General features: G+C 30.5%; 2 protein-coding genes across 2 annotated transcripts; both read right to left on the reverse strand.

Moving 5' to 3' along the window:
• Nucleotides 1-5,886: 5,886 nt before the first annotated feature.
• LOC146933197 (70 kDa peptidyl-prolyl isomerase-like) lies at nucleotides 5,887-10,105 on the reverse strand. The gene is made up of 12 exons (XM_085704945.1): nucleotides 9,825-10,105; nucleotides 9,628-9,714; nucleotides 8,329-8,589; nucleotides 8,147-8,221; nucleotides 7,973-8,053; nucleotides 7,694-7,888; nucleotides 7,494-7,583; nucleotides 7,201-7,376; nucleotides 6,984-7,106; nucleotides 6,724-6,870; nucleotides 6,483-6,610; nucleotides 5,887-6,302 (listed from the first exon to the last, which is right to left on the reverse strand). Exons 1-12 carry the CDS (start codon nucleotides 10,009-10,011, stop codon nucleotides 6,134-6,136), a joined length of 1,719 nt encoding a protein of 572 aa, XP_085561071.1. The 5' UTR covers nucleotides 10,012-10,105; the 3' UTR covers nucleotides 5,887-6,133.
• A 1,925-nt stretch (nucleotides 10,106-12,030) lies between these two features.
• LOC146933198 (uncharacterized) lies at nucleotides 12,031-14,099 on the reverse strand. Its single transcript, XM_085704937.1, has 2 exons — nucleotides 13,650-14,099; nucleotides 12,031-13,571 (listed from the first exon to the last, which is right to left on the reverse strand). Exons 1-2 carry the CDS (start codon nucleotides 13,776-13,778, stop codon nucleotides 12,471-12,473), a joined length of 1,230 nt encoding a protein of 409 aa, XP_085561063.1. The 5' UTR covers nucleotides 13,779-14,099; the 3' UTR covers nucleotides 12,031-12,470.
• Between the last annotated feature and the right edge of the window lies 1 nt (nucleotide 14,100).

Here is a 14,100-nt window from a genome sequence, read left to right on the forward strand (position 1 = left end):
TTTATATAAAAATAGGATTGTTCGATTAAGCATGTCTATTAAAAAGATGAAGAAAGGGATTTTTTTTATTGTAAGGAGGGAATTTTTTTATTGTTGACGATTCATTTTAAGATATAATAGACTTTCACAATCTAATGATCCCTTTTTTATAAACAAAAAAGGGGTTAATTAAAAAATTAAAATTTATGGTTGACCACCTTCAATTTGATTCATCATAGATATTTGAAGTTAAAATTGATTGAATATGACCAAATAAAATGATAGAAGCACTAATGATGGGCCTAATTGAGACCTATTTTAGTTAGGAGACAACTTTGAAAGAAAAAAAAGGTTAAGGATCAAGTGGTTAATTAAGCCTAATTGTTATTTAAATATACTTTGTTTTTTTAGGGATTTAAATATACTTTCTTAAATATTTCTTTCAAAGGTCTCTGATGTCATCCAGAAGGTGTACTCAAATATATTTTTTAATATCGTAGACTTGTTCTAATATGACAGTTTGATGTAAATTTTTGGGTGATGAATGATATGAAACTAATCAGAAAAATATATATTTTCTCCTCTTGATTTTGCAGTGTTATGGTACATAAACTATTCATCTATATGTATTATGTATTATCTTTATCTTTTCTTTATAATTATTATGATACTTAAAATAATAAACATTTTTCTTACTTCAAAAGTACACGTGTCATCTTTTGTTTGCCTTGACCATCTAATAGTTCTAGCATTTAATTACTTAAAATATTTGCTTTTATCATTTTTCTAATTTTTTTTGAATAAATCATTTTTCTAATTGTTAACTGTGAACTCAATGTTACATGGTATTTTTTTAGACAAAAACATTTCATGGTTTTTGTAACATTAAAAAATTTATATTTGGTCATTTAAAACAATATTAATTGATTGAGAAAAAACCACTTTACATTATTTTTTTCTTTTCAAGTGAATACGTTACATTTTTGATAATAGAGTTAAAAAAATTGACATACTTTTTTTTTTAAGGAAAAAATTTGACAAACTTATGTGCATGTTCTTATGTTTTTTTTTTTTTTGTGTGGTTTTTCATATATAATTATTATTACCATTGATTTTTTAAATCTGCAATATTCTCAAAGTTGGATATAGCCACAAAAGCTACATTTGATGTGAAGAACCGTACGAAAAGCAAGTAAAAAAAGCGTTATTTTTTTTATGGAAAATATTATTTTTATGAATACCATTTAACTCTATTTAATCAAATTACATCATCATACTATACAAAAACAAGTTTCTAAACTGAGTCAAAGACTCTGCTCTTTTAAAGACTATATTCATTTATTAAATTGTTTTAATTCTACGATTTTTAAATATTTCAACATTAATTACTACGTTTCTTTAAAAAAAACATTAATTACTACGTTTTTCTTTTCTTTCCTTTTTTGCACATAATGTAATAAATTTCATCACAAATTTTTCGATCAGTACAAAAGTATTGTTTTATTTGCTACAAATATTGTTTCTGCATTCAACATTCTCCACACCATGTTTTACTCAAAAAGAAAAAAAAAAATTCTCCACACCATTTTGACGTTGATTCAAATTATTTGAAATTCTTTAAAATAATTCAGCGTTCGTATTTAATAGAATTTTCAATATTTTTTTAAAAAATTCTTTATGTAGCTCCAATTCATAAAACTTATTCAATTTTTAAGATTAATCCCATTGGTTAATCTTAGAGTTTGGTTGTTTTCGACGATGATTTGTACGCAATGTATTGTGTGACAAGCTTGCATGTGTAAGTTTATGTTGCACCCTATCATTTGAAACTATTTATGTTTACAACTCACTGGTCACCACTCTTTTTGATATTAATATATATACACTAATAATAGCATCGGTTTTGTTAAAATTTTAAATAATAGCATTGGTTTTGTTAAAATTCTAAATTTTGAATTCCAATAGCCGCGGCCGAAAAGCCTCAATTTTCTATTCAAAATAAAAGCCTTAACTTTAGCATATTTTTTTGATCCCTTCGCTTATTTTAAACTTTTAATGTGGTCTCTTATGTTTAAAATCGGTTAATTGGGTCATTTAATTTAATTATAAAGTTCAATTTCATCCCTTAAAACCGATTATTCCGGACCTTTAACTTATCCAACTCAATAGAACTGGTACCTTAACTTATGAAAATTATATACTATCATGTCCATCTATTTAGGGGTCAAATTGCATCAACAAACAAAAACTAAAAGATCAAGTTGCACTAACTTACATAAGTTAAGAGAACAAATTGATTGTTATCAAGTTGCACTAACTCATCATAGAAAATTGGTTTGTTTAAATTGTAAATTTTAAATATTGATAGTAGTCATAAAAAAATTATTCAATATAAAAGCCAAAATTTTGGAAAATTCTAAAAAAAAAAAATCAAGAACATGGGAAAATCATATAATTATATAAATAGTAATAACAATAAAACTTTTATGAAAATTTAATGATACCAAAATTAAATTTGAGAAATAACCGGTGATTCTCAAATTCCAATTTTACTAATTTTCTACAAAGGTTTTATTGCAAAATATTTAAAGTAGGTCATGTCTTTTAATAGCATAGCACACATAAATTCCTTTTAATAACAAAAACTATTTGATGCATTTATGTATAATTTTATAAAGAAAAATGTACATATGATAACTCCTTAATGATCATTGCATCATAATAATTCTCCACGTATAATATTTAATGAAGTTAAAAAAACAAAAATCACAATCAAATTCTTTTTAATAAAAAAATTATCGTGAGGCCATATCGTGTTAAGAACATTAAAATATGGTTTTACACAAAAAAAATTATAAATTTTCGACAAACGACAAATTAATTATGAATTTTTAAAGTGTAAAAAAACTCAAAAAACAAAACAACAGAAATCTCGACCTATAAATCGAATTTTGAGCTCATTATTTGCAGAGACATCTATAAAAATGCATAAAAAGGATCTATGAAGTTTCATATCATTTTGAAGCCGTTTAAATTTATTTTGATTTTTCAACCAAAACGTGTAAAATTGAAATTTTGTTCCGAGTAAGCGTATACTCACAGGTCAAATTCATAATTAATGGGCTATTGAGTTGTGGCATATATAAAGAAAGTACAAATTAATTATAAATTGTTTAAGTAATTCATAATTATGGGGGAATAAAAATTCATAATTAATTTGTCCCTGGTTGAAAAATTTAATTTTTTGTGCAAAGCTATATTTTAACGTGCTAAACATGTATGGAAAAAATTCAATCTATATGTCACATTTTTAGACTACGCGTATATTACAGGGTGGTCAAAAATAAGAAGAAACTCAAGTTATAATGCTAGAATATGTTTTGTACTTTACAAGGTCATTTTTCAGACATAGTGTATATAACAGGGTCAATTTGAACACTTAACCCTTTAAAAATAAGAGAGATAAACTTGCCATCAGTGTGCTAAATAAAATTAGAAGGTAAATGTCTTTTCCGAGACCTCTTTGCGTGTGAGAATTTTTAGATTTTGCCCAAAATTTTCTTTTTTTAAGTGAGTTAATGGACTATTGGGTTGTGGTATATATAAAGAAAGTACCAATCGAGCCCAGGCGAGTGCCCGGGGTCGCGGGGCGGTGAAACCGCCCATGATAATATGATACCACCATTGAGCCTTTTGAGAGATCCGACACTTATGTGGATAGAGCCATTGGAGAGAGAGAGAACAACCACACAAGTGCGAATGATCCCAAATCTTTACCCAATATTTTAAGGCATTAAGTGTGAGGGTTTTCTCACTTATATGTTGTTAAACTTCAATTCTTATATTCAATGTTGGATTGTGACCGACACTTGATACATCACAAGATTCTCTCTCTTTCAAGTATGACGAAATTCTAGCCCGTGCATGGCACGGGTCTCCACACTAGTAAGAAGTATTTGCTATGATTAATATTAAAATAATAAAACAAGTCCATAAGCAAAGAGTTTGTAAAGTTAAGTGTGCTTCGTGTGGCATGCACGACAAATTGTTTCGTACCATATAGCATAACTCCAGACTAATTATTGTGGCGAAATTCTCTCCTTATATGAAGGTTATTGAAAAATAAACTTCCTACATGAGATAATCTTGCGCTGTTGTTTATTTAAAGTAACAAAATAATTATAAAAAAAAGCGATTTGGCCTCCACATATACAATGAATATATTCTTTTTTTTTTTTTTTTTGGTACAATACAATGAATATATTCTATGTCAGCTACTTACCACGTCATTATTTTGGGTGGTAGGTTCAATTTTAGAAATTTCAAAATTAGAGGGACCAAAATTAGAAAAATTAAAACTATAGGACCAAAATCCTTTGAGAAAAAATAGGACGCCTAAACTATAATAAAATATTTTTTATTGATTTTTGAAATGTTTATGTTTTCCTTCAAATATTAAATTTGTTGAAGGAATTGGAAATGCTATAATGTTCAATTAAATGTGATAATTTTGAATAAAATAATTTTAATTAATTTAATATAAATTTCAAAATTATAAATAAATTAAATTATATGTTATTATCATTCTAAGTTTAATATCAACAAAAATTTATATGATTTTTTTAACTTTATTCGAAAAATTATTATTATTATTATTATTATTATTATTATTATTATTATTATTATTATTATTGAACTTATTTTTGCAAATTAATTATATTGTTAGCTCTAATTATTATTTTGATCAACTCAATTTGTTTTTTTCAATAACAAATTTATTTCTTTTGTTGATCAATTCGATTTTATTCAAGAAAATAATTAAACATTTTATGAAATAGGTTTTTTTTTTTTTTTTTTTGCAATTCTGCTCAAAAAAAAAAGGTTTTTTTTGCAATTTAGAGTTTAAAAAAATCATCATTCAAAGTAATGATATGCAATTAATGAAAGGAATGTAATTCACAATTTTTTAAATGTCTTGAAATAATGTTTTGATCATTCCTATTTTTTAAATTATAATTTTAAACATTTATTGATTATTGTTATTGTTATTTTTTAAAAATCATATCAAAATAAAATTATTTTTTAGTTTCTTGTCGTGACAAAGAATGGATTCCATGTTCGTTATTGATATGATTCTAGACCCGACTTTATTATATTATCAATGTTATATGAGAAATACAATTGATTCTAGACCTGACTTTATGTTATAATACAATGAGTGGCTTTCTAAATATATTTTAAATTTTTGCGTAAAAATAAGTATATATATTTTTTTAGAAAAATAATAGCAACACATTTTAACACACACTTTTCAACACATTTTTTTTATTGGAACGTCATGGCAATTCGTTCTTGACCCCACCAAATTTATATGGGACCCACATGATTTGGTGGGACCCATGAGAATTTTAACCAATCAAAAAAGTATGTTGGAAAATGTGTATTAAAATATGTGTTACGAGCATTTCTATTTTTTTTAACATGGAAATGATTTCATCGTATTAGAAACTTTAAAAAAATATTTTAATATGTTATTTTTCAACACTGAGTAGAACTCGTCTAAACCCGACTTTGATAAGAATTGAATGCTGATTGAATTAGCATTGTTGATTTGTTGTCTGGCATTGACAACTGAATTAATTAATGTCTGATTCATATATCGGTCTCCCATGCAACACCTTGTTCTCACACATGATTATGTCATTGAGCTCTAATTTGGTAGTATAACAATGAACAACTCTGAAATTATATCTTGTTTGGAAAGATTAGTTAAACATATATATGCAGTCCGATCCAATTTTAGGTTTTTCAGTAAATTTTAGTTAAACGTGTATATGTAGTTTGATCCAATATTATGTTTTTTAATAAATCAAAAATCACTGTAAACAAATTGACATCCAAAAACACTTCAGGCAGAAAAGAGACATATTAGATCACTAAAAGGTTCAAAACTTGATTACATCATTTCTTATTTATCATCTGTCTACATGACTTGAGGCAACAATGGAGACTAACATCACGATTCACATCACACAGATATGAAAAAGGACAATTATAGACCAAGAGTAGACAAGACCCTTCGACAATTGCAAATATCATGCTAGTGCTATTATGCAAAGATTTAGAGACAGGCATAACATTGTTAACTGCTAATTTAAGCTTGACTATCGACAGCCATCGGCACAGACTCCTGCTTTGCTGCTGCAGTTCTTGCTTGTTCTACTTTATTCATTTTGGCAAATATATTTCCATAAAATTGTGCATCCTTCTTGTTGTATTCTCTCACTTTGTCCTTCAAAATTTTGTACTCAATCTTAACATCCCTGGAAACATCCACCAAACAAATATTAATTCAAACAAAATTTTGAATTGGGACAATTTCTTCAGCTTTGTCCCTTTAGAATTAGGTACATAGTTTATGCATTGTCCCTTTAGAATTAGGTACATAGTTTATGCATATATGATATACACCATGGGGATCATACACAAGACCAAGAGCATACCGGTTATCTGGATCAATTTCAAGGGCTTTCTTAATATCCATTTCAGCCAAATCCAAGTCAACAAGATGAATATATGCTTGTGCCCTTCGGTATAGTGCTTTTACGTTTCTACTATCAAGCTCTAACACCTACAGATTAAAACAAAATCCTCTTAAGTCAATGGATTTCACTCTGTTTCCCTTTGAATTCAACTACAGAAATATAACAAAAATAAGCAGAAAAGAAAATTACATAAACTAACCTTTGTGCACAACTTCTCTGCCTGTTTGTAGTCCTTGAGTTTCAACTTACATGCCGCGTCATTAAGATTGCATGAAATTTTCAATGCTTTGGCCTGTTGTTTCTCCTCATCACTGAATGAGGAATCATACTCTATATACCTTATGGCCTGTCACACACACACACACACACAAATATCAGTTATAGTTAGCACACTGTACCATAACATATCCATAATTTACTTAGTAACATGGGATCTTTTTATTATTTTGGCAGGTGTACCTTCTCATATCTCTTTGATGCTCTTTCATGTTTACCAGCTTTGAACAATGCATTCCCTTCTTCCTTCTTCTTTCCAGCTGCCTCAATCTTCTCTTGCGTATTAAGATCCCATGATTCCTTTTCCTGCATCCAACATTTTAGCAATCAATATATCTCTATCTTTCTCACTTGGTCAAAACTAAAAATCCTAAAGAAAATGAAAACACAATTTTCTCACCTTTACAAAGGAAAGCAGCTCAACTTCATAGTAAACGGTGGAATTGGGAGGAACAGTAGTCAATTCCTGAGGGGACCCAGATGGACCAAAAGCATACTCAGGTTGAATAATCACCAATGCAATTTCCCCTTTCTTCATGCTCTTCACGGCTCTATCAAGCCCATCGATTACTTGCTCTACACGGCGCATGGAAGATACAAATTAGGATTATTTTGTAAAGGAAGAGTTTACTCTAGTAACCTGTTTAAGAGTATAAGCTAAAACTTAAAACCAATGTTTAAACTTTAAAGTACCTTCATCAATTCTGAACTCAAATGGCTGATCATCATCATGACCTTTCTTAAGGAAGACAGTCCCATCTTGCAGCTTCCCGGTAAGTTTCACTGAATCAATGGAAATAATTCGTCTATTCAATACTACAATCCAGTATATAATTACAAGGAAACAAAGAAAGCACAAAATTTTTGAAAAGTCTATATCAGCAAAATTGTACCCTGAACCACAGCTCCATCATTTGGTCGTTCATATCCCTCTCCTTCGTTCAAGGTCTTCTTAAGGACCTTCCTATCCTTAGTAATGTCAGATACAGTCTTCCATGAGACTAACTCGAGATCTATTTGAAGCGAAGCATTTGGAGGTACGGCACCATCATTTCCTGATGAAGGTTTTCCACTCTCACCAAATGCATCTGCAGAACTTAAAAAAGTCAATAAACTTATACAAGGAAAATATGTATTTACATAATTCTAATGATAACAGAAATTTGACTCACATTCTGGCTTAACATTCAAGAGAACTTTCTCTCCCTTCTTCATTGTTTTCACAGCCTTGGCCAAAGCAGGACAGAAAAAACCTGTATCAAAGAAATATTCATCATAGTCAATTACCTGCAATCAGAACACAACCGATACACCCAAGATAAAATTGAAAGAAGTATGAAACTAACCCTCTTCAACAGTGAACTCAACCCCATCAGATTTTGAAACGATTGTTCCATCTTCGAGACGAGCTTCATACTTAACTGCAGAAAGGATAAAAGCACATAAAGTGTGAGATAATAATGATCAACGTTACTACCACATAGGTGAATCTCTTATCTCAAGAAGGATAATAGGTTCAGTTGTGTACCAAATACTTCATCAAGGTCCTTAGGATTGTCCCATTTCTCCCCTTCAGTTATTATGTTTTTCAATATTCCACCATCCTTGGTAATGTCCTTGACACTTGTCCAAGACAGCAACTCCACATCAAATTGAAGAGTTGCGTTCGGGGGAATAGTAGGAGGTGACCCAGACTCTCCATAAGCCAATTCTGGGGGTATGGTGAAAATGGCGTTTTCACCCTTTTTCATGGTTTTGATTCCTTCATCCCACCCTTTGATCACTTGCCCTGCATTGACAAAAACAATAACAAATTAACTGCAGTTCATTGATGAAGTAAAGTCCTAAGAGATCTCAGTCTTCGGATGAAGTTCTATGAAACACAGACACGGATGTTGGACACGATAAAACACTGACAATGAAAATAATTGTAACACACATATCAATCACCAGGGGCGTAGCCCTTCATATGGGAGGGGTAGGCTACCCAAAAAAAATATTATTCTTAATTAATCGGTATGTATTTATATCCGGCTACCCCAAATAATAAACATTGAGCTACCCCAAATAAGTTTAGTTGCAAAAATTAGCATAAATAATAAAGTAAAAAAACTACTACAAGATTGATAGATTTATTTGTATTGGTTTGATACTTTCGATCTCAATAACAACAATAGAGAAACCCTTTTCAACAATAAAAATTATCAAGACAATAGTCATAGACAAATTAAATGGACAATGAGTTTCTTGCAAATAACTTATTTATTTACATTTGAAAATACATTATTAATCTATTATTAAACAGACAATTATTGATGAAATTGGGTTTTTCAAATGCATTTTGCCCAACATTTTAAAATAGCGATTTTTATGTTAAGTTTATAAGATTTGTTAATTTTATTCCTTAATTTTTTGTTAGAGATTAAATTCAAGACTAAAAACACTTTTTTTTGTAAAATTTTAAAAAACTGAGACAAAAATTCAATAATTTTTTTAAGGATCAAACCTAAAAAATTATAATATATGGGACTAAAAATATATTTTATCCTTAAATTTAATATGTTTGTTTTCAAAAAAAAAATTGTTTATAGTTGACCCCTGCATAAATTTTTTGTGAGCTTCGCCGCTGTCAATCACCTAGACATATCTTCAATCTAAAGTGTTTGTCCGATAACTTAAACAATACAATATACAAAAATCACAATTGTGTAAATAAAATATAATTCATTTCCTCCTCATACACAACAACATGATTAAAAACATCGAATATTCATCATTTTATGCCTCGACAAAATTTACAAGAGGAAAACAGAAAGTTAAATATTACCTTGACCAAGCTTAAACTTGAAAGTGGTACCCCTATCACGGCTCGAGTCAAATTTGGTTCCATCAAGCAAAGTTCCAGTGTAATGAACTACAAAAAGACACAATCAAAATCACATTATTACATTACTAACCAATTCAATTTCATAACAGAAAGATGTGAAAAAATGTGTGATTTGAATTTGATTGATTATTAATTACCTTCAACTTGATCTCCATTATCAGGAGTTTCCCACCCTTCACCTTCCTTAACAAGCTTCTTCTTCAAACCATTCTTACCGATCTCCTTCTCCTCACCAACCTTCTGGATCGGACTCATCACCTCCTCTTCCTCTGCCTCTGGCATTTCCATGTCTCCGGCTGTTGGAAACTCGAAATCCTCTTCCATTGATGAATGAACACAATTGAAGAGCTTTTATGTGAATCGAATCAAAAAGTGCTTATAATTATGCAATTGTTGAACAAATTTATTTGTTGTTGAATTATGATTTAATACACGAGCGTGTGTATATATAAAAGGAGCAAAAGGTGTGTGTGTCTGGAGAGTTCTGAAATTCAAAGCTGTTATGAATTTCATGATAGTTCCAGAATCATCTAAATCTAATTCAGTTTTATTTTATTGTTATTTTTAGTATAAACAAATATTTATTTAATGATAAAAATAAATAAATATGGAAACCCGAACTTCTTCAAAACTTAAGATCCAACCGTAAAGGGTTGTTCGTTATTTATCCGCGGGAATGTAACTGAATATTTTTTTTTTTTTTTTTGAGGGAAGGAATGTAACTGAATGTTGAAATCTTCCTTTTTTTTTCTTTTCACACCATTAATAAATCAAAAAAATAAAATTCATTTATTTCATTCAATCAAAATTTTTTCTTTTATTCTAGTAATGTATAAGGGACACACATTTTTAACGTGGCTTTTTCATTTTTAATTTTACGTACTATTATATTTACAATTTAATATTTTTTATTTGATTTAAGAATCAAACTATTATATTTACAATTTAATATTTTTTATTTGATTTAAGAATCAAAACTTTGAAATAATTAAGGGTTAAATATGTTATTGGCCCTTACATTTTGCTCGATTTTGAAAAATAGTCCTTATATTTTAAAAAAATGTTTTTAAAATCCCCACATTTTTACACCGTTACTACAATTGGTCCCTGGCGTCAAATTTTGTTGCCTGGACAAACAGAAGTTGCCACATAGACAACACTAGGATGCCAAAAATATAAAGAAAACTACTCTTTCAGTCGGATTTTTCTTTTCAAAAATACCCTTAATTGTCGATACAAATAACACATGTAACAAATAAATAAGAATAAATTTAAATATTATAACAAATGTAACAAACACGATATGAATATATGTATATTTGTTTTTTTTCCTTTATCATTTAAAAAATATAACAAACTAGATGAATATATTTATACTAATTTTTTCATTATCTCAGTTATACCCTTAAACAATATTTTCTATAATAAAGTTTTTTTTTGAAAGAATTTTCTATAATAAAGATTATTGTTCGTGTCATTAAAAAACGCAACAAACATTTATATTTTACTTTTAATCAAAACCAAAATTTCATAAAAAAAATACGTTCATAATTTTCAAACGTTAGCGCAATAAAAAGAGCAGAAATACAGGCACGGAGTGCCAGACTTTTCGCTAGTATATATAATGATTTGGCGTGGCATTTTTTCATTAAACTTTTTCCTTGTTGGATTCAGTTTTTTTTTGGTCGAAAATATAATTCATTCATTTAATAAGCTGCAACAGCACAAATTACACCATGTGCAGATCACTACCCACTATTGGGGTAAAGTACAGAATCTTGCAAAATCAACCAGATAAAACTCTAAAGTATGGGATTTGCTCCTGACTTACACATCTACGGAATCACGGTAAATTTGGCAAGCTATGAACGACGAGAAACACAACAACAGAACCTAACAATAAACAAAGCTAAAATTAACCCTAGAAAAGAAAATTTCCAACCATGCTACTATCACAACCCAAAAGTGTTACAATACAAAATTGGAAACAGCATATCTCTGGACAGCAGACCCCGTTGTTGGTAGACCAGAGCTACTTCGACGGTAAGCTTGAGATCATGTTAACGACCACAGATCCTATGCAGGTTGTGCCCAAGGAGAGAAAAAGTGGTGTACTGATAAACCCTTCTTACCTGCTAAAATCACAAACTCAAAGCAATAACCCATAATACGGAAATTTTTTTTTTTCTGCCCCTATAAAAAAAAAATGATATATCTGCCCCTAGTTGAAAATTATTGTTGAAAATGCCCTTGTTCTTCAATTCAAATGGCGAGCATCCCATTTTTTCAACCCTTCTCTGCAAGCTTGCAGGCTTTCTCAGACTCTCTCTGACTTTCTCTGTATGTTTGTAATTTCATTTGGCGAGCATGTATATTTAAGTATTTAATTTTTTTTTGTTCCATGTTCAACATATCAAATGGCGAGCATGCCATTTGTTGCTTTTTTTTTACTATTTTTTTTTGTTTGCCATGTGAAATGGCGAGCATAATATTTGTTTTTTTTTTTTTAGATTTTTTTTTGCATGCCATGTGAAATGGCGAGCATACTATTTGGTTTTTTTTTAGTATTTTTTTTTGCTTGCCCTTTGAAATGGCGAGCAAGGAAAGGCTATTTTTTTAAAAAAAAATGCGAACATGTTTTTTTTGCGGTTTTAAATTTTTTTTATGAAAAATACCATATTTCTTGAATTTTAAAAAACAACCTAAAATGATTTTTTTTATTAAATATTAAACAAAAATACATTAAAATAAAACATTGTTACAAACCTAAACATCTATTACATTTATCTTCTCCTAATTTTGTGCCCATGAGTACCACATCCAACAGGTTTGATTTTTCGTTGAGGTCGACCGGGTGGCGCTATTTGTAGTTGTGGCTCCTCCTCCTCGTCCTCATCATCATCATCCTCATCCTCATCATCCTCCTCTTCTTCTGTTAATACAACATCCTTTTCTTGTTGTACTACGTCTTCATATTCTTCTTCTACTTCTACCTCTTCTTCTTCTACTACTACCTCTTCATCTTCCTCACTCTGAGGTTCATTACGACGAAGTGCCCACAGACTGTTCATCGCATCATTGTCCATCTGTGTCGTTGTGAATATTGGTGGTCGAGACCATTGTGTTTGTTGGGATGATTCTGGAAAGGAGGATTGCATGTATGGTGGTGGTAGGTTAAAGCTTTCATTGGGTGATGGTTGGTGAAAGCGGTGGCTAGATTCTGCCTGGAGAGTGAATGAATGATGGGAATGTTGGCTATGGTGGCTAGATTCGGGGTAGCTCCCAAATTGAATGGGAGAATTTTGAAATGATGGATACATGGGTGGTGTGTATTGGAAAGTGTTTTGAAATTGGTTAAATGTGTTGGGTTGTGGGGTGTAATAGGTGTGGTTTGGTTGTGGTGTGTGTACGGGGTGTGTCTGGTTTTGTGTGTTGGGTTGTGGTGTGGGTGGGTAATCTGGTTGGTTTTGTGGAATGACCCTTAGACGTGCCCTTGGGTCTCCCAATAGCGAAGCTCTAGAGACAAACAAATTGTTTCCAAAAAATCCCCAATACCAACGTATATAGTGACGATTTGGTCGCACTTCATGGGAAAAGGGGACCCCGGTCAATACTAGCTGACGACGTTGGTGCCACGTAGCAATTTCTTGTTGAAATTTGGTTGACAAGGATACCTTTCCTAAGATCTTCATAGTGATATCATGGTAACCCTTCAAATTACGTGGAACGTCTGGTTGGTTTTGAGGGAAGCCGAATTGTAGTTTCACCCTATCTGCTTGGTGCATCTCTACAACGTGAAAGCAGATAATATAGGTGGTTGCAGACCATACTTCACTTTCTTCTGGTGTGGGAGTTTGAAAATTGAGATACGGTCTCCAAATGAACTGAAAAAAATATAAAATGTGTGTTAGTTTTTATATTTTGAATAAAAAATAAAAAAACTTATTTTGATGATAAATTACTTCATCGTCTGTCATCATATCAATCCTCCACCGATAAGTGATAAGATTGTGTTGGCCTGCCTCTTCGTATTCCATCCCAGTATCACACCATCTGATAAAGTTTGAAAAATATTTAATAATTAGTAACATAAAAAATATAAGCACCCTTGTGTTTTAAAAAAAATTAAAAAAAATATTGTACATGCCTGTTAAAGAGAGGGAACATATCTGGTATATTACTCTTTGGCTTAGGTGCCATGCACGTAATTCTCGAATAAGCCCATGCTTGTATTAATATTGTGCATCCCATTATATCATGCACCCCTTTATATGCAGCGTCACACATTCCTCTGTATAGACACGATAAACATGCCGAACCCCAACTATAAGTTCCAATCTCAATGGGTTCCTTCTCTAACATTGCCAACCATTTTATGTGTACTAAGTTGCCCGTCTTATCAGGAAATAATAC

Source organism: Medicago sativa, chromosome 4, assembly GCF_051527215.1.
Source record: "Medicago sativa cultivar Bolivia chromosome 4, Bolivia_mono, whole genome shotgun sequence".
In the NCBI taxonomy this organism is placed as follows: Eukaryota; Viridiplantae; Streptophyta; class Magnoliopsida; order Fabales; family Fabaceae; genus Medicago; species Medicago sativa.